The sequence below is a fragment of the Schistocerca serialis genome, chromosome 1, assembly GCF_023864345.2.
Source record: "Schistocerca serialis cubense isolate TAMUIC-IGC-003099 chromosome 1, iqSchSeri2.2, whole genome shotgun sequence".
NCBI lineage: Eukaryota > Metazoa > Arthropoda > Insecta > Orthoptera > Acrididae > Schistocerca > Schistocerca serialis.
Window position 1 is genome coordinate 241,120,488 of NC_064638.1, and position 26,270 is coordinate 241,146,757.

Consider the following 26,270-nt stretch of genomic DNA (forward strand, 5'->3'; position numbering starts at 1 on the left):
TTGATGCCGTATTCCTGGACTTCAGGAAGGCATTTGATACGGTTCCGCACTTACGTTTAGTGAAAAAAATACGAGCTTACGGAATATCGGACCAGGTTTGTGATTGGATTCAGGATTTCCTAGAAGAAAGAACACAACATGTCATTCTTAACGGTTCAAAATCTGCAGGTGTAGAGGTAATTTCGGGAGTACCGCAGGGAAGCGTGATAGGACCTTTATTGTTTACAATATACATAAATGACTTAGTTGACAACATCGGTAGCTCCGTGAGCCTATTTGCAGATGACACGGTTGTCTACAAGAAAGTAGCAACATCAGAAGACTCGTACGTACTCCAGGAGGACCTGCAGAGGATTAATGCATGGTGCGACAGCTGGCAGCTTTCCCTAAACGTAGATAAATGTAATATAATGCGCATACATAGGGGCAGAAATCCATTCCAGTACGATTATGCCATAGGTGGTAAATCATTGGAAGCGGTAACGACCGTAAAATACTTAGGAGTTACTATCCGGAGCGATCTGAAGTGGAATGATCACATAAAACAAATAGTGGGAAAAGCAGGCGCCAGGTTGAGATTCATAGGAAGAATTCTAAGAAAATGTGACTCATCGACGAAAGAAGTAGCTTACAAAACGCTTGTTCGTCCGATTCTTGAGTATTGCTCATCAGTATGGGACCCTTACCAGGTTGGATTAATAGAAGAGATAGACATGATCCAGCGAAAAGCAGCGCGATTCGTCATGGGGACATTTAGTCAGCGCGAGAGCGTTACGGAGATGCTGAACAAGCTCCAGTGGCGGACACTTCAAGAAAGGCGTTACGCAATACGGAGAGGTTTATTATCGAAATTACGAGAGAGCACATTCCGGGAAGAGATGGGCAACATATTACTACCGCCCACATATATCTCGCGTAATGATCACAACGAAAAGATCCGAGAAATTAGAGCAAATACGGAGACTTACAAGCAGTCGTTCTTCCCACGCACAATTCGTGAATGGAACAGGGAAGGGGGGATCAGATAGTGGTACAATAAGTACCCTCCGCCACACACTGTAAGGTGGCTCGCGGAGTATAGATGTAGATGTAGATGTAGATCACCCACATCCATGCCCGAGGCAGGATTCGAACCTGCGACCGTAGCGGTCCCGCGGCTCCAGACGGTAGTGCCTAGAACCGCACGGCCACACAGGCCGGCTGGGACTGATGACCAAAGATGTCCTATAGTGCTCCGGGCCACTTTAACCATTTTTTGAAACCGTTCCTAAGAAGCCTGCACTAAACGTTGACCAACTTATGTTTGTACCCTTCTCTCAACCAGAGTTCTCCTTCAAGTCATCATTAGTGAGTATGGCGAGGACTGATTCGCCCATAGTTTATAAATGACGTCCCATCTGTTAACACGAGCTTGCACAGAAATGCTGCACCACTTTGCAGTTTTTGTAGACAAAATTCGCTGAAATTTGGTAGAAGTTACTACCTTGAACGTGTTGATGGACCCAAAAGTGGAAAAGATTAAGTCAGATGATCCCACTTGTATACTGAAGCGATATGTGATTGTGCCTTATCGTTGCTAGAATAGTTTTCCCATTAGCTGCTCTTCTTTTTCTGTGTCGTATTTTGTTGTCCCCCCATCTAGTTTCTACATATTTTTATAATAATGTTTGTAGAGACAGGTCGTAAGGGCTTAAGGTCACATCAAGATACTTCACAGGAAACAAAAGCATCACTGCTCTGTTTTCCGGCATTTAATCCAAACGAAAATCATATCCACCTCATATACATTGTGAAAGAATGACTCCACGAGTAAGTTATCTGATCACTACAACAGGATGGTACAGAATGAGGGACTTCGAGACTATTGGTAAAAACACGTACCGCACCTGAGTTACAGGATACAACAGGCAGCTTACATGGAACGTTTTCTGGTGACTGTCGAACATTGGATTGCGGTGCTGTTTCATTGTTTCTACGCAATCGAAGTTCGAAACATGTCATGCCATAGAAGTCCACTTCGAAGGATTTTTCGAACGTCATAGCAAAAAGTTTACAAGAAGAGAAAACAGTGTCGTAATTCGGCTCCTATAAGCGCTAAAAATTACTCGTGTACATCGAACGGGGTACAATCAGCCTCGTGAAGCCAAGAGCGAAAGACATATTGAATAAAGAAGCAGAGGTATCACCAAGATTCATCTACTGGCAATAGCGGCTGGAGGAACTGGGGACACGCTGATCACGATCACCATAGATCTTGTATTGCCTTGCAGGCAGCAGTTGCCTAGTCGGAACAAGTCTAATGCGTAATCTGTGAGGTGTTTACATCAGAATATCCCCCCCCCCCTTGCCCCTCGTCCGATATAATTTAGCGAAAACCACATATCACTTTATTTGTTCCTCCTTGATAGATTTTGGAAGGCATGTCACAGCTGCTTCGCCCTTAAACTACATCAAGAATTACAAAACATTTTATATCCCGGGCAGCCAAGTCGTGGAAATACATTGTGTTAAATGAGGAATCGCAACAGCTGTTAAATGATCCTTTATTGATCGGTTCCGCAGTTTGTAGCTGCATCCTCAGGTACATACAATGAAGCGCTAAACAAACTGGTATAGGCATGCGCATTCAAACACACAGATATGTAAACAGCATAGGACGGCGCTGCGGTCGGAAACACCCGTATAGGACAGCAAGTGTCTGGCGTAGTTACTAGATCGTTTACTGCTTCTAAAATGGCAGGCTATGAAGATTTAAGTGAGTTTGAACGTGGTATTATAGTCGGTGCACGAGCTATGGCACACAACATCTCCGAGGTAACGATGAAGTGGGGATTTTCCCGTATGACCATTTCACGAGTATACCGTGAACATCAGGAATCCGGTAAAACATCAAATATCCGGCATCTCTGCAGCTGGACAAAAATCCTACAAGAACGGGACCAACGACGACTGAAGAGTATCGTTCAACGTGACAGAAGTGCAACACTTCCGCAAATTGCGTCAGATTTCAATGCTGGGCCATCGACAAGTGTCAGTGTGCGAACCATTCAATGAAACATCGTCGATACGGTTTTTCGGAGCCGGAGGCCCACTCGTGTACTGCACGACACGAAGCTTTACGCATCGCCTGGGCACGTCAACACCGACGTTGGACTGTTGATGTCTGGGAACGTGTTGCCTGGTCGGATGAGTCTCGTTTCAAATTGTATCGAGAGGATGGACGTGTACGGGTATGGAGACAACCTCATGAAACCATGGACCAGGCACGTCAATAGGGGGCTATTCAAGCTGGTGAAGGCACTGTAATGGTGTGGAGCGTGTGCAGTTGGAGTGATATGGGACTCCTGATACGCCTCTGGCAGGTGACCAATGCGTAAACATCCTGTCTGATCAAATGCATCTATTCATCCGAATTGAGCATTCCGACGGAGTTAGGCAATTCCAGCGGGTCAATGTGACATCCCACACGTCCAAAATTGCTACAGAGTGACTCCAGGAACACTCTTCTGAGATTAAACACTTCCGCCCGCACCAAACTCCCCTGACATTAACAGTATTGAGCATATCTGGGATGCCTTGCAACGTTCTGTTCAAACGTGATCTCCAACGTCTCGCCCTCTACGGATTTATGGACGCCCTGCAGGATTCATGGTGTCATTTCCCTCCAGCACTACTTCAGACATTAGTCAAGTCCACGCAACGTCATGTTGCGGCACTTCTGCATCCTCGCGGGGGCCCTAGCTCTTTATTGTATATAAAGGGTGTCCCAGAATGTGGCGACAAACTTTAACTGTACTTGAGAAACAAATCGAGAATGGTAACCTGTGTTCAGAAACGTCACAAAACTACGCTACAGAGCGTCGAAGCAATATACGCCGGCAAAATCCAGATCAGGATTAAATGGACGACACAACATCCTGAGTTTTATTTCATTTGACTGATAATACTGGATCGTCCTTTAACCCTGTTCTGAATCCTCTATGAATTGATTATATAGACTAGAGGATGCAGCTATAAGTTGCGAAAGCTGTAGTTTCAATAAATGATTGTTAAACAGCTTCTGCGGTTCATCATTTAACAAGATGCACACCAAGAATGATGTCTAACGTACCGCCAACTACAAGATCATTAGAAAGGGAGCAGAAGATCGGTTTTGACAGGGTTGTAGAACGAATAGGCCGAACTCTTTCCGAACAAAGCATCATGTCATTTATGTTAAGCGATTTAGGGAAACTACGGGAAGAACTTAGTTCTGTACGTCAGAATGTGTATTCGAAGTGGGGTTTCTCAGGGACGCTGGTTCTGTGCCATCTCCTTTGTTTCGGCACTGTTTAAGGCGTCATGTTAAATCACAGTTAATCATGTTTCACATGAAATGGCTGGCTTAGTAAATAAAAACTGATACACTTTGTGTTAATTCTTCGCCATTTTGTAAGTTTAACCAGAACGGTATTAGGGGTGGAAGCAATGCGGTACCTTTCATGAAATTCCGAAGGTGTCTTGGAAGTCTGAAGCTTATTGTCCTGCCAAATGGTTCAAATGGCTCTGAGCACTATGGGCTTTAACATCTGTGGTCATCAGTCCCCTAGAACTTAGAACTACTTAACCCTAATTAACATAAGGACAACACATACATCCATGGCCGAGGCAGGGTTCGAACCTGCGACCTTAGCAGTCGCGCGGAACCGGACTGAGCGCCTAGAACCGCTCGGCTACCACGGCCGGATATTGTCCTGTCCGCAACAAATTTATTAAGGACGGAGCTTCAACGTCGGAGAAACCCTAATTCGACTTCAGCTTCAGCAAACGCAAGGGAAACCCAAATCTGAATCGCTTGCCAAGGAATAAGCTAGAGCCTCCTTCCGAACATACATTACCCACAGCATGTCCTCGCTCCGCTTCAAGAAATATCTTAATATAGAGCGATGTGCGGAAAATCCGTAGGAGTGTCACTGTTTATTTATTGGTTTGTATGGTGCTGGATTCAATTTAAATAGTACCACCATCAAGTAAAAATGAAGGCTATTATCTTCGTAATATAAGCAAACTAGATTGTGAAGATTATTTAAAGATATTTCTATATGTTTCTCTTGATAGGACATTCACAACTGTTTTATAGATTATTCACGATTGATAACATCTGCATATAATTGTATTAAATTTCATTTTCAAATGAAGTAAAGCACAGGCAGGTTTCAGAGCAACAGTCTTCTCTTCAGGTGCAACTGAAAAATTACAAGTGACCAAGTTATATTTCACTCATGTGTCACTCTATTGTTTTTACCCTCTACACTCCCTTTACTACCATGGAACTCATTCCCTGATGTCTTAAAAGATGTGATATCATCCTCTCCCTTCTTCCTGTCAGTATGAAATTAACTCGGAACGACAATGCAGGGTTCTCTAATCTGGAATGGGTTTTTGTAATTCGTCGTCCTGCTATAGAGCAGTTCATCGGGGCCAGTTATCGGCTGACTTATGTTCCGCTTGTTGTCATCTCGTTTGGCAACAGCCACGGCTCTCAGAGGAGGAAGTTATACAGTCTAATCAAGGTGAAATACCCTGAGAGGCTGACTCCTTGCCCACTGATGTGTCCTCGCGGCAGCGACAGCAATACCACACGTCAGTTTGCCGTTGTAGCGTAGTTATTAGACCGTGATACTCCTCCTGAATGTATCCTGTAGAAAATGCGGCTGCATCCGCTACTGTAGCATGCAAGGGTCGTCTGGCAAACAGCCATATCTGCCGCCTACAACGTATGCAGAAGCACAAGGGCCACGAGATTTCCCAAGCACGCAGGTCCTTCAGCTATTCGGGGTACGCAAGGTTATCAGAACAACGGGAACACCCGCGTGGAGATGAGCAATACAGCGTCGGACAATCCTTGGTCGCGTGATACCATGGTCTTTCCCGCCTGTATCTATATGAAATTTACGCATGAATGCCTGATAGATACGCGTGTGATTTTGCGAACACGTACAGAAGTACCCTCTACCCTGTAACTGACAAGTATTCTGTAGGCTTAGGCCTTCGTTTTACCTTAAGAAATTCGCACTAATGTGCAACTATAAGTAATATCCCCAATTCCATAAGGGTTTATTAGGTACAGAGCGCAATGCAGCGTAAGCAAATGAAGCGCTAACCACATCCCACACTAGATGTAAGAGTTTCAAAAGTTATGTAATGTACAATATTACCTCAGTTGACTGTATATTATTATTTGTATAGATTCATTAAAGTAGTTTATTTTATGCCTTATAAAAGGGCAGACGGGATAAAATTCTGTCAGTATCAAACAATGGAAAATCCAGGATGAAATACTGCAATATTATGAAAATGGTAGTTTGTTACTCATCATATAATGGAGAAGTTGAGTAGCAGATAGGAAGTTAAATAGCAGATAGATTAAAAGGGTAGTTTGTTACTCATCATATAGCGGAGAAGCTGAGTAGCAGATAGGAATAACAAAAAAACTGTCAAACATGTAAGCTTTCGTACACTCACGCAAACGTTACTCACACCCACACATACACACACACACACACACATACACACACACACATGACCAGTCTCTGGCTGCCTCGGCATAAGAAGAGGCGACAGAAAAAAAAACGAATAAACAGACAGGGCAATTGACAGGTGTTTTGCACGTGATAGAGATTTTTTTTTTCAAAATCATTTAGATGGGACCCATCACGAATTCAAGTGGTTGATCTCAGAGTAGCACCTACAGCCTATGTCCTGAGTTATTTGCTGGATGTATTCCAATCTCTATCTTCCTCTATTGTTTTTACCCTCTACAGCTCCCTTTACTACTATGGAACACATTCTCTGATGTCTTAAAAGATGTGATATCATACTCTCCCTTCTTCCTGAAAGTGTTTTCCATATATTCCTTTCCTTGTCGATTCTATGGAGAATCTCTTCGTTCCTTACCTTATCAGTCCATCCAGTTTTCAACATTCTGTAGCACCACATCTCAAATGTTTCGACTCTCACATATTCCAGTTTTCCTACAGTCCGTATCTCACTACCATGCAACGCTGTGCTCAAAACTCACATTCTTATAAATTTCTTCCTCAAATTAAAACCTTTGTTTCATACTATCAGACTTCTCTTGGCCAGAACTGCCCATTTTGCCAGTGTTAGTCTCCTTTTATGTCCTCCGTTCTAGGTCCGTCATTCAATGTGTTGCTACCTAGATGTTCCACTACCATACAATGCTGTGTTCCAAACGTACATTCGCAGAAATTTCTTCCTCAATACAAGGCCAATGTTTGATACTAACAGACTACTCTTGATCGGGAATGCCCTTTTCGCCAATGCTAGTCTACTTTTTCCGCCCTCCTTGTTCCGTTCATCATGGATTATTTTGCTGCCAAGACAGCAGAATTCCTTAACTACGTCTATTTTGTGTTCCCCAATTCCGACATTAAGTTTCTCGGTATTCTTATTTCTGATGCTTCTCGTTACTTTCGTCTTTTTCGATTTACTCTCAATCCATGTTCTTTACTCATTATATTGTCCATCTCATTGAAGAGATCCTGTAATTCTTCTTCACTTTCACTGCGAATGAGAACGTCACCAGGGAATCTTATCACTGATATGCTTTAACCTTGAATTTTAATCCCACTCTTGAAGCTTTCTTTTACTTCGGACAGTGCTTCTTCGATGTAAAGATTGAACAGTAAGGGCGAAAGACTACATTCCGGTCTCACGCTCTTTTTAATTTTAGTCAGTGCCTTCTACAGATCTCTCACCTATTGAAAACATGCTGATGAGCGATATTTAGTCCATCCGCTTAATAGCGGGTGCTCCACCTTTGGAATGCAATACAGTACCGACCCTACGTGACACGAGTTCGACAAGTTCTTAATAGGTTTCTTCAGGTATATGACACCTGATGTCAATTGACAGATCGGGCAGTTCTAGTAAGCCAGTGGTTTGTGAGACGCTGCTCTTGTACCCATTATGTCCCAGACGAGTTCCATAGGATTCAGGTCAGTCGATTTTGGTGTCCAAGCTGTCAATCTGAGTTGACACTCATGCTCCTCGAACCGCAGTACGGTTCTGGCTTTGTGACACGGATAGTTATCGTTTTGAAAGTTGACACCGCTGAAAGTGAAGACATCAGGCATGTTGGAATGAAGATGGTGCGCAATAATGTTTACGTGGTCCACAACTGTTCTGGAGCCTTCAACTATTGTCACTGGTACAATGGAGGTCCATACTAATGTCCCCCATAGCATAATATCGTCTCTATCTTCCTGCGTCCATTGTGTGGCGCCCTTTTTAAGCAAACGTTCGTCTAGATGATGGCAGATACGGACATGACAACTGATCTTTTATAACAAGAAACGTGATTGATTTAAGCAACTAACATGTGTCCGTTGGCCCACAGTCAAATTAGATATTCCCATTGTCAGTGCAATTAATCATTACTGACTACATATACATAAAATGCCAAATGGAGACAAATTATTAAAAAACGATCCCTGAGAGGATAAGGAGCCAAAAATATGTGTTGTTACAGTGTCTGCACGTCCGTTATGGCCTCTGCAAGCACGACGTCTTTTAGGTATCCCCACAGGCCATGCGACTGTACCACCTCATATGACCCATCGTCCAGAGATATCTTTGCATGGGAACGTGGAAGTGAGATAGAGCACCATCATGTAACAGCCACATTACACTTTGTACTAGCAAAGTCATTTATTCCAGCAGGTGAGGTATAGTCACGACCAGGAACAAATATATTTGGTCTGTGAGGTGTTCTAGAAGGCTGACTTGTTACACGAGATGGTCGCCAACGATACCTGCCCATACATAAAGGCTGAATTGTTACTGCTGGTTCACTACCATCATACCATGAGGATCTCTGTGCTTCATAGGTGAGTAATTGAAGGTCGACGATACCGCCCCTCATACAGGTAGCCTCATCTGCGAATAGGATGGGTGACAAAAACCCCAGCACCATGGTGGCCTGTGCAAAAACCAAGTGACAAAAGTTTCACTGTGTAGGCAAATTCATGGGTATTACGGCATGCACGGGTTGTAAGTGATACGGTTGGCAGCAGTTCTCGCAGACAATGTGACACATTCTCCCCTTGGTTACTCTATGTTTTCGGGCCATCTGCCTTGTGCTGACCCTGGACTCTGTTCCATAGTAAAGTCAGCCAGAGCGTGTAAAACTTCACGCATACATCGTGTGCTGCAAACATACAGCCCAGGGCTGTGTCTGACTCGGCACTACTCGGTAAGTCTCGGCTTTGCTCGGTTCTCCTCGGAAATAATAACTACAGCGCGACATTTCACTTGGCGTGCTATCCAGCAATTTTTCTTGCAACATTTGGTGCGGCATTTTCCGGTCGGCACGACTTTTTTCAATTCGGTAGAATATTAGTATAAGCGCTGTTTATCCTTCGTTATTCGTTCGTGGAATGGAGGACATTCAGTAGTCAGTGGCTACTTGCACAAAAAGAGGCTATCTGGAATTACTGTCCTTTTTCGAAGACTAGGGTGGGACTCGTAATATCTATATTTCAGTCGAATAATCGAGGGTACCATAAATTTGCTAAATAGTGTCTATACAACAAAGCATTTAAAAGCTTAGTTAATGATGGAAAAAAATATTGTTTTATGTGTAGTTCTTCATTTGTATGGCCATAGTACCCGTAGTTGCTTTATAATTCTTGAGGGTATTTTGTGTTTTATAAGTAGACTAAAAAAAGGTTCATCAGTGTTAACATCAATCATTTATACATATCCTGTGAATTGACTTCTTTCATGTCGCACAAGAATCGTTCAAATGATCTATGGAACATGCAACTAACTAACTAAAAAACCCTGTTGAAAGAACATTTGCAACTGAACACTGTACCACAGGTTGAAAATACCGTTCCAGTTGTAAATTCCTTTATTATCACGACCGGTTTCGGGCTCTCATAAGATCAGTTGTGGAAACTGTGCTGTGGTCCCCGAGCGCCGCGGTGGACCTGTACTTAAGCCCATCCTCACCTGAGGATGACCTTATTAGAGCCCGAAACCGGTCGTGATAATAAAAGAAATTTACAACTGAAGCGTTATTTTCAACCTCTGGTAACTAAAAAAGATCAATAGACGATCTGACTGGATTCACTGTCGTGTACATCAAAATGCACTTTGTGACCAATTTGCGGGCATGCTGCACATAATGAAATTGGTGGTGTGAACAATAAATTTTCTGAAGTCACACTCGTTATTACGCCGTCAGTTTTCAACAGTTTTTGATTGAACTGAACAAAGATTATAGAGAGGTTATATGCTACTGCGACGTACCTAACTCAAAGGGGAGACATCGAACGATATTTCGATTTAAGGCTCGCTATTGTCGAATTTATGAAGCAGAAAACAGATTTAGAAGATCCAGAATAGATTGCTCACCTTTCACTTTAAGTAGACTTGACTGCCCACTGGCTTCCCTCTGTAACAGACTGCAAGGTGGAAGGCAGCTTATTTTGATTTTGTGGGGACTGTGAATGCATTTAAAGAGAATCTCATGCTGTAGTAGGGATGACTTCTGGCAAAGAGCACCACCAGTTCCCCTGAGCCCAATGACGTTAAAGAAAACGAAAATTTAAGAATTAAATGTGGATATGAAAGAATTACTGGAACTGTTTTATAAACATTTTAAGAATACTACCAGTCTACCGCCTGTTTTTGAGCCGTTTTCGAGACCATTCGCTGTTTCAGCTGAATGTCCCGTTTTGCGTATGAAGATGGAACTGATCTCCAGCGTAATGCGCGTTTAAAGATAGATTATTTGCGCTGAAATTGTCCAGGAGTTGTGCAAAGTTTTCCTTGCGAACAGTTTCTATATCTACACAGCTGCAAAACTGATATCAATGTTTCAATCAACTTATGTGAATGAAGGGCGATTTTGGATATGAAATTGAATAAGTGGGGATTACATGGCAATATGGGTCATGAAAATCTGCGGAACTATCAAATTTTGTCCAATTTCCAATAGTTTTCGGAAGATATAAATTTTATTATATCTTCAGCGAACCAAAAATAATTAAATAATAGTGAAAGTTGGTTTTACTTCTGATGTATGTGGTTCAGCAGTATGAAATATGAAACCAAGCTTTTGAATACTCTCCATGTGACTGCACTGTGATCGAATGCTCAAAGTCCGCAGTTTCCTCATCTTCTGGCTCAAACAGTACACGTGGTAGTGGGGGAAGTGTTCAGTCAGGCGAGAGAGACCTGCACGCACTCAGATTTCTTGGCCATCCGTGTTCGACATCATTCAACACCTGTTCTCCCAAGACCACGCCATGTCACTCTCCTTTCATTGTTACTCATTCTTGTTAACGGGCCTGTCTTACACGAACGACGAAACACAGTTACCAGTAGTTCGTTGTGCAATTGCTGTCGGCACGCATACTTTTCCGGTACAGATATGGTATCACCCACCCATTGCCAGTTACCTGTCAGTTTGTAAAGACCACGTTGTCCTGTTCCTGGCTGATACACCGGGCTATCGTCTGTCCTGGCTGATATACCGGGCGATCGTCTCTCAGCGCTACACTACACAACTCACGTCCACATCAGAGAGAGTCGACTTCAGCGGTGGTGCTGCTACTCCCTAGGGCTAATGTTTGGGCGCGGCACCATCAAGAACAACATTAATACCTCTTGAATGTGCAGCTAAAGCACTAGTACAGATTTCCACTTGTGTGATACATTCACATGTGTGCTTTCAATCATTGAGACCTACGTTCAGAAAGTTCTTTTGCCTCCATCTTCAAGTGATTGTACATCCCATGGAAAGCACTTCCGAGAATACGACAACGTGACCTTTATGCTCCTTATCCTCTCAAGAATGGTGAATGGATTACCAGTTCTGATTTAGCCATTATCAAAAATGGTTCAAATGGCTCTGAGCACTATGGGACTTAACATCTGAGGTCATCAGTCCCCTAGAACTCAGAACTACTCAAACCTAACTAATCCAACGACATCACACACAGTCATGCCCGAGGCAGGATTCGAACCTGCTACCGTAGCGGTGCATCAACACATCCATGCCCCGGGCATGGATGTGTGTGTTGTTCTTAACTTAGTTAGGTTTAATTAGTTCTAAGTTCTAGGCAACTGATGACCTCGGAATTTAAGTCGCATAGTGCTCAGAGCCATTTGAATCATATATATATATATATATATATATATATATATATATATATATATATATATATATATATATATATATATATATATATATATATATAAGAAGCATCAAATGAAAACCGGACACCTGCCACAACGAGACCATGGAGTGATTCCATTGAAAATTAATCAGCGTATGTGTTACGACATTTATCCCAGTGGGAGACTAGACGACCATTTCCTGTCTCCTCGAACGCGATCGGCCACCGGCGTGTCCACAACTGCACTTCCTTGTCCAGCTAAAACCGAGTCCACGAATGTATCTGTTCAAGTCCCCAGAGTAGTGAAAAACCACGCAGTGAAAGATCTGGACCGTACAGAGAAAGTTGCAAGGTGTCTCAACGAAATCGCTGAAACGTAGCCTTCGTCCGATTGGCAGTACGGAAGCGGGTGTTATCGTGCAAAAGGATGATTCCATCCAACAGCATTCTACATCATCCAGAGAGCAACAGTAGAAACATCGAACAGCTCCCCCCCCCCCCCCCCCCCCCCAAAGAAATCCAAAGTTGTTCACACAAGTTCCGGTAAGGTCATGACGAACTCCTTCTTCGACTGCAGGGGATATCAGCCCTTTCCTTTCCTTGAGAGTGGAACCACAATCAATTTGCAGCGCTATGAAGACGCGCCATAAAGTCGAAAACGCCCAGGAATGCTGTCGGATGGACTAATCCTGTAACACGATATTGCCCGCCCCCACACTCCAATCAAACGATGGCTCCGCTGCAGCGATTTGGTTCGCAGTCCCTTCTCAGTTCCTCAAGCGACTGTTAGCAAATAGAATCATACTGCACAAAATACAACTGAGGACTGGCCATAAGTTACACAATGTATTTCGAATTAGATGTATCTTACTTCTTCCATACTTTCCAAATGTCTTCAATTTTTCTTTTGTGCTTATTGTTGTAATCATATAGGTTTTGGATGTGTCTGTAACTTTATTCCACGTATAGTATTTAATATTTAGTAAATGGTTCAAAGACATTGCTTTATAAATTGTGGTTCACCACCAAAAAACTAAATTACGAGGGGATATCAAAATGGGAAGCATAGGAGTAACAGCTCTGTTGTGTGCAACCCACTGACAAGATTGTTAGTGAAGTAGTTTCGTAAACAAAATTTGTACAATAGCTCTAAGATGTCTTCATGTGCTTTACCTGTTATTCTTCGACGATTTATAACGTCTTTCACGTCTGCAGAGCGAACTAGTCTAAAATATTGCTCTGTCATGTGGGGTTGCATAAAATGACATCGGTAGGGACAGCTGAATCATCCTGTATGCAGAGGGTGTTAGGGGCAGAAGTGGTGATATTTCTACTGATGACTGACGACAGTGGGCTCCACAAGCTTACACCTGTATTTACTTCATTTTCAGACTAATTATTATTATAGAAATTGCGAGTAGTATGTTTAAAGATTGGTTAGCACTGCCAAGTATGCGTGGCACAAGCAAGATATTGTCAGGGCGGCTGGTCAGTTTCGAAATGTGGACGTGTGGGCACGGAACGAATAGTCTATACTGACAGGTGTAGTAGACTTAGTGGTGCAGTTACGATCATGCAGAACATAAGGTAGTAAATTATTTGATCTGTTTGCGGGAATACTGTTACAGACGCAGACAAAAAACAACACTGAAGTTGGTATATATTAAGTTACCAGTTACCACGATGTCTGCATCGGCCAGCACCGCTTCTCTATACAGCGTGATTCATGTGTGTGTGTGTGTGTGTGTGTGTGTGTGTGTGTGTGTGTGTGTTTGACTGTGCGTGTGAAAGAGAGAGAGAGAGAGAGAGAGAGAGAGAGAGAAAGTCAGACTGCGTAAAGCCACAAGACAACTTTCTCTTACTGAACCTTCTTTTCCAGGGAATTCAGCAACCGAAGGTGCACAGACTGCATGTGTTGTCCGAGGTCCGCAACCGTTATGCTAAAACACTGATTACCAGCAGGGTTGGCAACCCTGCGGATCAAGCACAGGAAATATCCTTCGATGCTGTGTTGCCTGAGAACGCCTTTATTTCCCGCTTTCTAATGTGAGTATGCAGCGATAGGGTCAAGTCCTAGAGAACATGTGCTGCAAGCATCTTTCTCACATTGCATTTTCTCTACTTTGACGTCGATAAGCGATCACGAGATATCAATCAGATTTATTCGCATTATAAAGTAAAACTGAGTTATTATTTTATAAGCTTATAAAATACTTAGAGCTGTTTTCAGTACACTGGGTGTCTCTCCTAAGAGACACCAGGAGCTTTTCCTCTGGTGTTTCCGCAAACAGCTGTACGTTCATCGCCGGCCGCTGTGGCCGAGCGGTTCTAGGCACTTCAGTCCGAAACCGCGCTGCTGCTGCGGTCGCAGGTTCGAATCCTGCCTCGGGCATGGATGGGTGTGATGTCCTTCGGTTAGTTAGGTTTAAGTAGTTGTAAGTTTTATGGGACTGATGACCTCAGATGTTAAGTCCCATAGTGCTTGTAGCCATTTAAACCATTTGCACGTTCATTTTCGTAACTTGTCAATTCAGCCAAAGAGTATTTCGTGTACTATCAAATATCAAAAGAAAAGAATCGGTTCGTTTACCATTAGCAATAACAGATTTTTGAGTGAAATTTTACGTGCCTATTCAATAAAACGATCCGAAATTAGCCAAGGGCTATATTTGATTTAATGGTATGTGTTAACAGGAACAGCAAAACACCAATATTCTAGCAAAGACTGAGTAGCAGTGTTACATGGCAGTATATTACTCAAAAACTGGTACATGAGAAGAATAACTGGGGTTTGGAACTAGCTGTAGCACGTCATTCTACTAAAACGTCTTGACTGTGGTAATCTTCCGACCTGTATCGGTAGTGCTCTGTAAATTCAACCGATAACAACAACAGATAATTGAAGATTGGTAAATATTTGATTGCCACGTCCCCTTTCTACCAACTGCCCATTGTCGTGAGCCGGCAGTGTCGAGTACCACCGCCATGCAGATTGTACAGAGCGAAAAGGCTGCGCTTTCGTCACACAGAACTGGGACTCCACGTGTGCTTACTGGTTCGGCACAGCACGCCACGACAGTCACGTCGTAACAGTTAAGTCACACATTGGCACCCTAGTGTCAGATCGTCAATGTTGGCTGTGTGCGGACACAAAACATTAGTGGGCCGAAGTCATTCGACTATTCCCTACTCAGAACTGGGGAGACATGATTCAGGACGTTGTGAACAAATAATACGTTAGCATAATTGAAAGCATTTTCGACGGCCACAACGACGTTTATTCTCGCTCACTGACAGATACCTCCCTTGCAGCATTATCAACGACTCCGAATGTGTCGTCAGTGCTTGTGATCAAATGGCTTCAGTTATGTCACCTCTCCCTCTCTCTCTCTCTCTCTCTCTCTCTCTCTCTCTCACTCACTCTCTCTCTCCCTCCCTTTCTCTCTCTCCATCCCTCCTTCCCTCTCTCTCTCTCTCTCTCTCTCTCTCTCTCTCTCTCTCTCTCTCTGTCTCTCTATCCCCCCCTCTCTTTCTCTTACACACACACACACACACACACACACACACACACACATACAAAAATGTACATAGTGGTATATATTGCTTTACTTTTTGCCTGGGGTAATCGGAAACGTTGTCCCAGAAACAATTAAAACGTTTCCGACCAGGTTTTTTGGTAGATTTTCCGTTGTTTGTCACGTAAATATCGGAGCTGACAATCCCGTTCCAGTTAGTCCCAATTGAGAAACCCGCTGCCCCACAACCAGCTCTCCTGGTAATTGACTGAAAAGTTCCGAGATTCTGTAATAGACCGGATCTAAAGATTAAACAATCGAAAGTGAGGAAAGAAGTCTCTTCGTTCATAAAATTAAGACGATTCTGATCCAAGGCGCCAGCCGCTACCGTTCACAGACTCTACACACCCTAACTGCTTTCTCTCTGTCCTCGCCATTGCGAAAAAACGAAATTTATCTTTGACATGTGTACCAACTTAGCGCGTCTCTCTGAAAAGTTTATAGAAGTTTCACAAATATCTTTCTATGCGTTGTAAACATTCTCTAGCTTACATTACAACCAAATATTATACAAAACAACTAATTACATACAGCTGGAATACTGTGTGGTTATAATTAAAGTGCAGGTACTCACGGAGGTCCCATGTGGGCTGTAATTATCATATGGCAGCGACACTTGGTAGCTATACCAATACATTAATGAGGAACCGATTTATGGTGGAGAATTATTTCCAGTTTTGGCCACCAGGTTCAAATCTGGCGCTGCGCAATGTCTGTCTGACAATAGAACTTCCACACTGTTCCACACTGCCATTTGTCAAGCCATAACGTGAGTGAACAGTACGAGTATCGAGAAAAACGTGCCATGTTAATCTAAATAATTTGCCTGTATTGCAGTAATTACAGTGCTGCATTGAGAAAGTATCACCGACTGAAAGGTCTGAGGAGAGGCTCCATGTCATTAAATGATTTAAAGGAGCTGGTAATGAAATTCGAATACGTGGGCGAGCTCGGTATGGCACCTGGAAGAGGTTGGCGTCCTAGCCTGATGGAAATTATGTCCGAGGATGTAGTCGCCTTAGGAGAGGCTAGTGCTCGTGCAGTTTCACAAGAATTGTCCATCCCGCGGTCAACAGAATGTAAAAGTTTTGCGGTCTGTTTTCTACTGGTACCCGTACGAGATCCAGCAACAGAAACCTCAAATGGTTCAAATGGCTCTGAGCACTATGGGACTTAACAGACATGGTCATCAGTCCCCTAGAACTTAGAACTACTTAAACCTAACTAACCTAAGGACAGCACACAACACCCAGCCATCACGAGGCAGAGAAAATCCCTGACCCCGCCGGGAATCGAACCCGGGAACCCGGGCGTGGGAAGCGAGAACAACAGAAACCTCATCGTCAACGTTCTGAATTTGCTCTTCGCTTACTGGCACTAATAGAAGTTGATGACATGTAGCCAGGCAATATTGCATAGAGCTAAAAAGCTCATTTTACTCTACAGAGTGCAGTGAATATACAAAACGACTGAATTTGGATTACTTTTAAACCATGTTTTGTGCATGAAGAGCAACTGCACTCTTCGTATGTGACTGTGTGTTGTGGGTTCACAAGCAACGTTATTCTCGGTCACTTCTTCTTTGAAGTGAAAACACTGAGAGAGACTGTCAGATGTATCTCTACGTCTGCACGTTATCGAATCCTCCTTGTACACCATTCCTGCTTTGAAGGGAATCACCTCATGTCACTTACTCAGTGGAAGATATGCTTAATGCAACCTTCCACGAAAGTGTTATCTCCAGAGATTTTCCACATGCACTGCCTCCAAGATCACCTGCTCCGAATCTATGTGACTTAAGGCTCCGAAGGTATCTGAAAGAACACGTTTACCAGGTACACATTCAGTCTACACCTGATTTGAAGGGTAGTATACAGGAACATGTTGCAGAGATTCGACTAGAACTGCTATGAGCAACAACTGACCACGTCGTTTTATGGGTGCAACATCTTGTCAATGTCTTTGGTATTCATATTGAACAAACTAACGCGACTTATTTGCAGACGAATAGAAAAACTAGTAGAGACCGACCGCGGGGAAGATCAGTTTGGATTCCGTATAAATATTGGAACACGTGAGGCAATACTGACCCTATGACTTATCTTAGAAGTTAGATTAAGGAAAGGCAAACCTACTTTTCTAGAATTGTAGACTTAGAGAAAGCTTTTGACAATGTTGACTGGAATACTCTCTTTAAAATTCTGAAGGTGGCTAGGGTAAAATACGAGGAGCGAAAGGCTATTTACAATTTATAAAGAAGCCAGATGACAGTTATAAGAGTCAAGGGACACGAAAGGGAAGCAGTGGTTGGGAAGGGAGAGAGACAGGGTTGTAGCCTCTCTCCGATGTTATTCAATCTCTCTATTGAGCTAGGAGTGAAGGAAACAAAAGAAAAATTTGGAGTAGGTATTAAAATCCATGGAGAAGAAATAAAAACTTAGAGGTTCGCCGATGACATTGTAATTCTGTCAGAGACAGCAAAGGACTTGGAAGAGCAGTTGAACGGAATGGACAGTGTCTTGAAAGGAGGATATAAGATGAATATCAACAAAAGCAATACGAGGATAATGGAATGTAGTCGAATTAAGTCGCGTGATGCTGAAGGGAATTAGATTAGGAAATGAGACACTTAAAGTAGTAAAGGAGTTTTGCTATTTGGGGAGCAAAATAACTGATGATGGTCGAAGTAGAGATGATATAAAATGTAGACTGGCAATTGCAAGGAAATTGTTTCTGAAGAAGAGAAATTTATTAACATCGAGTTTAGATTTAAGTGTCAGGATGCCGTTTCTGAAAGTATTTGTATGGAGTGTAGCCATGTATGGAAGTGAAACATGGACGATAAATAGTTTGGACAAGAAGAGAAAAGAAACATTTGAATTGTGGTGCTACAGAAGAATGCAGAAGATTAGATGGGTAGATCACATAACTAACGAGGAGGTACTGAATGGGATTGGGGAGAAGAGAAGTATGTGGCACAAGTTGACTAGAAGAAGGGATCGGTTGGAAGGACATGTTCTGAGGCATCAAGGGATCACCAATTTAGTATTAAAGGGCAGCGGGGAGGGTAAAAATCGTAGAGGGAGACCAAGAGATGAATACACTAAGCAGATTCAGAAGGATGTAGGCTGCAGTAGTTACTGGGAGATGAAGAACTTGCACAGGATAGAGTAGCATGGAGAGCTGCATCAAATCAGTCTCAGGACAGAAGACCACAACAACAACACATTGAACAAACTGTTTAATCTGCAGTTAATAACAAAATCAACATTATGCCTTTCTTACTTGTTCGACCTTTTCTGCCCAGGTCACATTTCTAAAACATTACATATGGAAACCTTTCCATACGTCCTTCTTGCAATCACAATGCCAGATTTGCACCTGCTAGCCGAAGTTAGAACTATTTTTTTCCAACATAAATTAGTTACACATTAACAAGTTAGAATATCTGCCAAGTTTCGCTGTCATATGACAATTACATCCCAAACTGGACCTTTGTGAGTAACTGGACTTCGATTAAAACCAACTGGCACATACACAAATACATAAGGTTGAACAAAATTTTAAATTTAGTCTGATACAGAGGATAATGTTGTCCCAGAAATAATTTAAAACAGTTTCAATCTCATGGGCTGACACAGATTTCTGAGAAGTTTCTCCTGGTCATCAAGCAAATGTCAGAACTGGAAACCCACTGCTAAACACTTCCTAATGGGATTCTGCCGATTCCATTCACAGACAGCTGGGATATTTGAGTGGAAAGAGCCAAGTTCTACAACATATAGCATTCGTCACATGAGCTGGGATTGAAAGATGTAAACAGACGTCGCATGGTATTGAATCCAGAGAATTATTATCTGCACCGATTACAAATTGAGTTGGTTAGTTTTACATACTACTCACTGATGTCATCTCATTGTTAATGGTACTGTATGTTGGTATGTATTTTAAGATGATTTAAGGTAGATCTCCTATATACACTCCTGGAAATTGAAATAAGAACACCGTGAATTCATTGTCCCAGGAAGGGGAAACTTTATTGACACATTCCTGGGGTCAGATACATCACATGATCACACTGACAGAACCACAGGCACATAGACACAGGCAACAGAGCATGCACAATGTCGGCACTAGTACAGTGTATATCCACCTTTCGCAGCAATGCAGGCTGCTATTCTCCCATGGAGACGATCGTAGAGATGCTGGATGTAGTCCTGTGGAACGGCTTGCCATGCCATTTCCACCTGGCGCCTCAGTTGGACCAGCGTTCGTGCTGGACGTGCAGACCGCGTGAGACGACGCTTCATCCAGTCCCAAACATGCTCAATGGGGGACAGATCCGGAGATCTTGCTGGCCAGGGTAGTTGACTGACACCTTCTAGAGCACGTTGGGTGGCACGGGATACATGCGGACGTGCATTGTCCTGTTGGAACAGCAAGTTCCCTTGCCGGTCTAGGAATGGTAGAACGATGGGTTCGATGACGGTTTGGATGTACCGTGCACTATTCAGTGTCCCCTCGACGATCACCAGTGATGTACGGCCAGTGTAGGAGATCGCTCCCCACACCATGATGCCGGGTGTTGGCCCTGTGTGCCTCGGTCGTATGCAGTCCTGATTGTGGCGCTCACCTGCACGACGCCAAACACGCATACGAACATCATTGGCACCAAGGCAGAAGCGACTGTCATCGCTGAAGACGACACGTCTCCATTCGTCCCTCCATTCACGCCTGTCGCGACACCGCTGGAGGCGGGCTGCACGATGTTGGGGCGTGAGCGGAAGACGGCCCAGCTTCATGGAGACGGTTGCGAATGGTCCTCGCCGATACCCCAGGAGCAACAGTGTACCTAATTTGCTGGGAAGTGGCGGTACGGTCCCCTACGGCACTGCGTAGGATCCTACGGTCTTGGCGTGCATCCGTGCGTCGCTGCGGTCCGGTCCCAGGTCGACGGGGACGTGCACCTTCCGCCGACCACTGGCGACAACATCGATGTACTGTGGAGACCTCACGCCTCACGTGTTGAGCAATTCGGCGGTACGTCCACCCGGCCTCCCGCATGCCCACTATACGCCCTCGTTCAAAGTCCGTCAACTGCACATACGGTTCACGTCCACGCTGTCGCGGCATGCTACCAGTGTTAAAGACTGCGATGGAGCTCCGTATGCCACGGCAAACTGGCTGACACTGACGGCGGCGGTGCACAAATGCTGCGCAGCTAGCGCCATTCGACGGCCAACACCGCGGTTCCTGGTGTGTCCGCTGTGCCGTGCGTGTGATCATTGCTTGTACAGCCCTCTCGCAGTGTCCGGAGCAAGTATGGTGGGTCTGACACACCGGTGTCAATGTGTTCTTTTTTCCATTTCCAGGAGTATATATATATATATATATATATATATATATATATATATATATATGTGTGTGTGTGTGTGTGTGTCCAGGATCTCCTCCAAAACCCCTGGATCGCTTTCACCTAATTTGTCACAAAAATAGCAGGCATCATGAGGGTCAGCACTATAGGGTTTATAACCTCCCACCTCCAATAGGAGTGGAGATGGGGCAAAAATGTATTTGTGCACCGCTTGGTGTATAGGTTGCCCTCCATAAAAGGTATATGATGTAGGAAGAGTATCAGCTCCCTGACCGACCTGCTTTGCAGACTGATGTCTGGGGCAAGAAACAGGGGAAGGAGGAGAAGGACAGAGAGGGAAGGAGAAGACAGACACAGAGTGTGGACGAGATGGCGGTCACAACAGAGACCGGGCAGAGGAGGTAAAGAGAGAGGGGTGAGGAAGGGACAGACAGAGACAGGGGTGAGGAGGAGGGGTTGGGCAGAGGGAGGGGGAGGAGGAGATGCGAGGTTCAAGTCCTCCCTCGGGCGTGAGTGTGTGTGTGTGTGTGTGTGTGTGTGTGTGTGTGTGTGTGTTAGTCCTTAGGATAATTTAGGTTAAGTGGTATGTAAGCTTCGGGACTGATGACCTTAGCAGGTAAGTCCCATAAGATTTCACACACATTTGTACATTGGAGATGCGAATTGTGGGGGAGGAAGAGATAGAGAGAGGGGGAAGAGGATATAGACAGAAGGGTGAGGAGGATATGACAGAGAGAGAGGGAGGAGGAAATGATCAGAGAGAACAGAGAGAAGGGAAGGAGGCAATAGGCAGACAGAGGGAGGAGGAGAAGGTGAAGAGAGACTGATGGAGGTGGAAGGATGAGGTGGAAGAGTGACAGAGGAAGAGGTACAACCAGAGGGGGGGGGGAGGGGGTGGAGGAGTCTTGTGCAATATTGTGTTGACTGCTTATGCTGGCGAAGGCACGAGGAAAAGGCTAGTTTATAATAAATTAAAAAGGAAACTTAACTGATGTACCAGTAATCACAAATTACTGTGTCATTACACAGTGAATTGGTGGCCGAGCGGTTCTAGACGCTTCAGCCTGGAACCACGCGACCGCTACGGTGGAAGGTTCGAATCCTGTCTCGGGCATGGATGCTTGTGACGTCCGTAGGTTAGTTAGGTTTAAGTAGTTCTAAGTTATAGGGGACTGATGACCTCAGATGTCAAGTCCCATAGTGCTCAGAGCCATTTGAACCAATGAAATGATATTTGTCACGGATGGTGCGCCGTTGTTCTATCAACAGAGAACTTTGTAAAACGGAAGTGAGTGACTTGATGACTGTTGTTGCAGAGAGATGGACAACGTGACATACGAGGCCTACGTGCGAGGCAAAGAGGAGGCCCGCCAGGAGTACGACGCAGCAGTGGCGGAAGGGCGTGGCGCGGCACACGTCGCAGTCAGGTGGGTACTCACACCAGTAGCAGCGCCTCAGGAGCTGAGGCAATGCCAACAGGCAAATACAATATTTGCGTCAAACAATCAATCGCAGAAGTAATGCACTTCAATGTAAACTACGGAATTGTGGTAAGTGTGTGTGTGTGTGTGTGTGTGTGTGTGTGTGTGTGTGTGTGTGGTGTGTCCGTGTGTTTCAGATAGTTTGTTAGTTATGTTTTTGTATATTCCGTGAATCATATTCACAACCACTCGCCGTGTTGTGGATGTATCAGTATAGTCATTAAAAAGATACTTTTTCTCTGTAAAAAGATCTCTACATACGGGTCATTTACGTAACTACTTTTTTTTTTTTAGTTCTACGACAAATTTTTATATCTGCAGCACAGCTACAAAGATATGCTATATACCCAGAAATCAGTGTATGGAGTACAAGCAGTTGTCTAGTAGAAATGATTTCCAGTTCTTCAGAACTTTCATCATCTGTCGGCACCTTTAATTCACAAGGAACGTTGTCAAATAGTTTCATATTACCTCTAATACTTCACAAAAAACTCTGTAAGATAGTAAATATATTGTAGTTAATATTCCTAATCGTTACACGCTTGCCTACATGAAGTACAGGGATGGCCATCAATTATTATCGTTATAACACGCTGCTGAGCAGTGCATATTTTATATTTGCGTGTGAAACCGGTCGAGAACATTATTCCATATATGGAATGTAAGTTAACTTTCTAATATTTCAATCTCCAAAATCAATAATTACTTACATCAAGCATTTGATGTCTTGGATGTCTTGATGTCTTGGACAACCAGTTTCACCTTTCCCCCGTGCTGTATTTTTATTGATCATTTGCCAATTACACAAGTGAATGAACCGTGTTTTGTAAGTTAAGTAGTATACCAACTATCGTGGACTAATCGATATCAATTTACTGCACCTTTTCTCTTGTTGCCGCCCCGAGGGGCTCTGTTGTGATGCCCACATCATCAGGAAAGACACTTTTTCTCATTCTTCAGTGTAAGACGGATATTCATTAATACATAGCATGTACATGGGTGGTCTCAGAATTGAAATCTGTGGAACAAAAGAAGTAATTTTTGCTACTCAGTAGAACATTCATCAAGAAAGCTCCATGAGCTACGTAACATGATTCATTGCTTCTTATGAATGAACAACTTACACATTGTACCTCGAAAGCTATAAACTTTTCAGTTCCTCCAACAAAAGATGCTACAGTCAAATGGTTTAAACAGGTCGGAAATCTTGTCACTTAGATATTTTAACATATGGTCACTGAAAAGGTAGATGTCATGTTTAGTAGAGAGGCCCTTGTGAATCTAAATTGTGGCTGACAAAGGCTCTCGTATTTTCAGATGTGTTCAACTGTTCTTAAATGCATTGTCGTTTCAAAAACGGAAGTCAATAGTGAGACGAGTAGGGAGTAATTAATATCTGTCTTAGCATTTTCCTTAAAGTGGATTTTACAGTTTGTTTCGTGTGTGTGTGTGTGTGTGTGTGTGTGTGTGCGTGTGTGTGTGTGTGTGTGTATGTGAGTGTGCGTAATGCATGGACACGTGTTTGTAATTTTTATTGCCAGCCGCTGTGACCGAACGGTTCTAGGCGCTTCAGTCCGGAACAGCGCGACCGCTACGGTCGCAGTTGCGGATGTTGCCTCGGGCATGGACGTGTGTGAATGTCTACGTTCTAAGGGACTGATGACCTCAGATGCTAAGTCCCACAGTGCTCAGAGCCATTTGAACAATTTCTGATTTGTTGTAATTTTTATTCACCGTATTATAAATCTCTTACGCTATTTCTATTTATTTGCATAATGTCGTCGTTGAATGTTGCAGCGCACGCGATTCCAACGTGGTGCACGTGTCCGTGAACGTTGAAGCGCAGAAAAAAGTAACCTTCAACCTGACGTACGAGGAGCTGCTGCAGAGGGAGATAGGCGCCTACAACCTGCGCATCAACATCAACCCTCGACAGGTACGTCCGCCAAGGCCTTACACAGTACCACTGCTACACCACGAGTGATCTTTGCTTCTGTCCTACATTCCTTGAAACCTCTGTTGTTGAACCAAGGATCACACAGATCCTAAGACACTGTAAGAGAGGAAAAAAAAAGACCGACTTCGAAGGCATGATCCGGATGCAAACCGATAGATGTAAAGGATACACAGCAGCATTTTGGTTGTGAAATGTACACCTAGAATATTTCACCGTTTCAGCTTCACATCATTGGCGATCTGAAGAAAGATATGTGTGGACGTCTGTTTCAGTGGAACGAGGTTGGTTCAAATGGCTCTGAGCACTATGGGACTCAACTGCTGTGGTCGTAAGTCCCCTAGAACTTAGAACTACTTAAACCTAACTAACCTAAGGACATCACAAACATCCATGCCCGAGGCAGGATTCGAACCTGCGACCGTAGCGGTCGTGCAGTTCCAGACTGTAGCGCCTTTAACCGCTCGGCCACTTCGGCCGGCCCCAGTGGAACGAGGAACTGCAAGAGTGGTTGCGGTTGTGCATCCATCAGCAGCCGACCACGTTCTATGAAACAGGAATTGTTTGTCTCGTTTTCCAGTGGGATAAATCTCTCAACGCGTGTGGTGATTACTTTTGAATGCAACCATTCCATGGTCCCGCTTTGGCGGGTATATGGTTTTGAGTATGCTTCATATGTAGCTATAGGTGAGACAGGTATAAGCAAACCGGATGCGACCTAAGACCGTAGCTTCTCTCAGACTGGAATGAAGTGACAATTTCAAAAAATTGGATGATTTGTTCAAGAGAAAGAGATTTACAAACTGAGCAAGTTAATAACGCGGTGGTCCTTCTCTGGCCCATAAGCAGGCAATTATTCGCCTTGGCATTGATTGACAGAGTTGTATGTCCTCCGGAGGGATATTGTGCGAAATTCTGTCCATGGGGCTAGTTATATAGTCAAAATCCAGAGATCATTGGGGGGGGGGGGGGGGGCTGTCCATAATACTCCAAACGTTCTCAATTGGCGAGAGTTTCAGAAAACTTTGCAGGCCATGGTAGGATTTGGCAAGCATGAACACAAGCAACAGAAACTTTCGTCATGTTCAAGTGTGGATTAGTGCATTATCCTGCTGAAATGTAAACCCTGGATGACTCACCGTAAAGCAACTGTAATGTAAGGGTGCCGCAGATGTCAAACCAATGTCCTGCTATGAAATGAGATGGCACCGCAGACAATCACTCGTGGTTGTCGGACTGTATTGAGCCGAAATCAGTAACAACACAGAGCTATCTCTCTTTGTAGTTTAAAGGCGTTTGATAATTACCATCCGACCCATTCGTTTGTCTCCAATTCAAGAACATCTCTGTACAACCTCAGAAATACACCGGACTTTTGGAATCCCCATCCAAATCGAGCCACGTAGGTGTTCCTGTCAATGATCATGCTGAAGCATTAGCTAGGGAACTTTACACATTAATCCAGCGGTCAATAAAAATCCCACATGATTACTTGCGTGCTCTCTTAAGTCGCCTTATCTTATAAAAAACAAAAAACAAAAAAAAACAAAAAATAGAAGAAGAGAGTGTGGCTAACATCCTTTCGAAAAAACTGTAAACTACTGGTTCCATTCGAAAGTAATCACCACATGCGTTAAGAGGTTTCTCCCACTGGGAGACGAGACGATACTCTTGTTTCGTAGAAAGCGGGCGGCC

At 43.7% G+C, this 26,270-nt stretch overlaps 1 protein-coding gene across 7 annotated transcripts in view; it reads left to right on the top strand.

Moving 5' to 3' along the window:
* The window catches only part of LOC126466754 (inter-alpha-trypsin inhibitor heavy chain H4-like), a 207,579-nt gene that overhangs the window by 8,069 nt on the left and 173,240 nt on the right, over window positions 1–26,270 (top strand). For all 7 annotated transcript variants that reach the window (XM_050096405.1, XM_050096410.1, XM_050096408.1 and 4 more), the window contains exons 2-4: window positions 14,071–14,237; window positions 22,457–22,567; window positions 24,419–24,557. In XM_050096405.1, coding sequence (XP_049952362.1) covers window positions 14,071–14,237; window positions 22,457–22,567; window positions 24,419–24,557 — 417 coding nt within the window. The remainder of the gene's footprint in view (window positions 1–14,070; window positions 14,238–22,456; window positions 22,568–24,418; window positions 24,558–26,270) is intronic.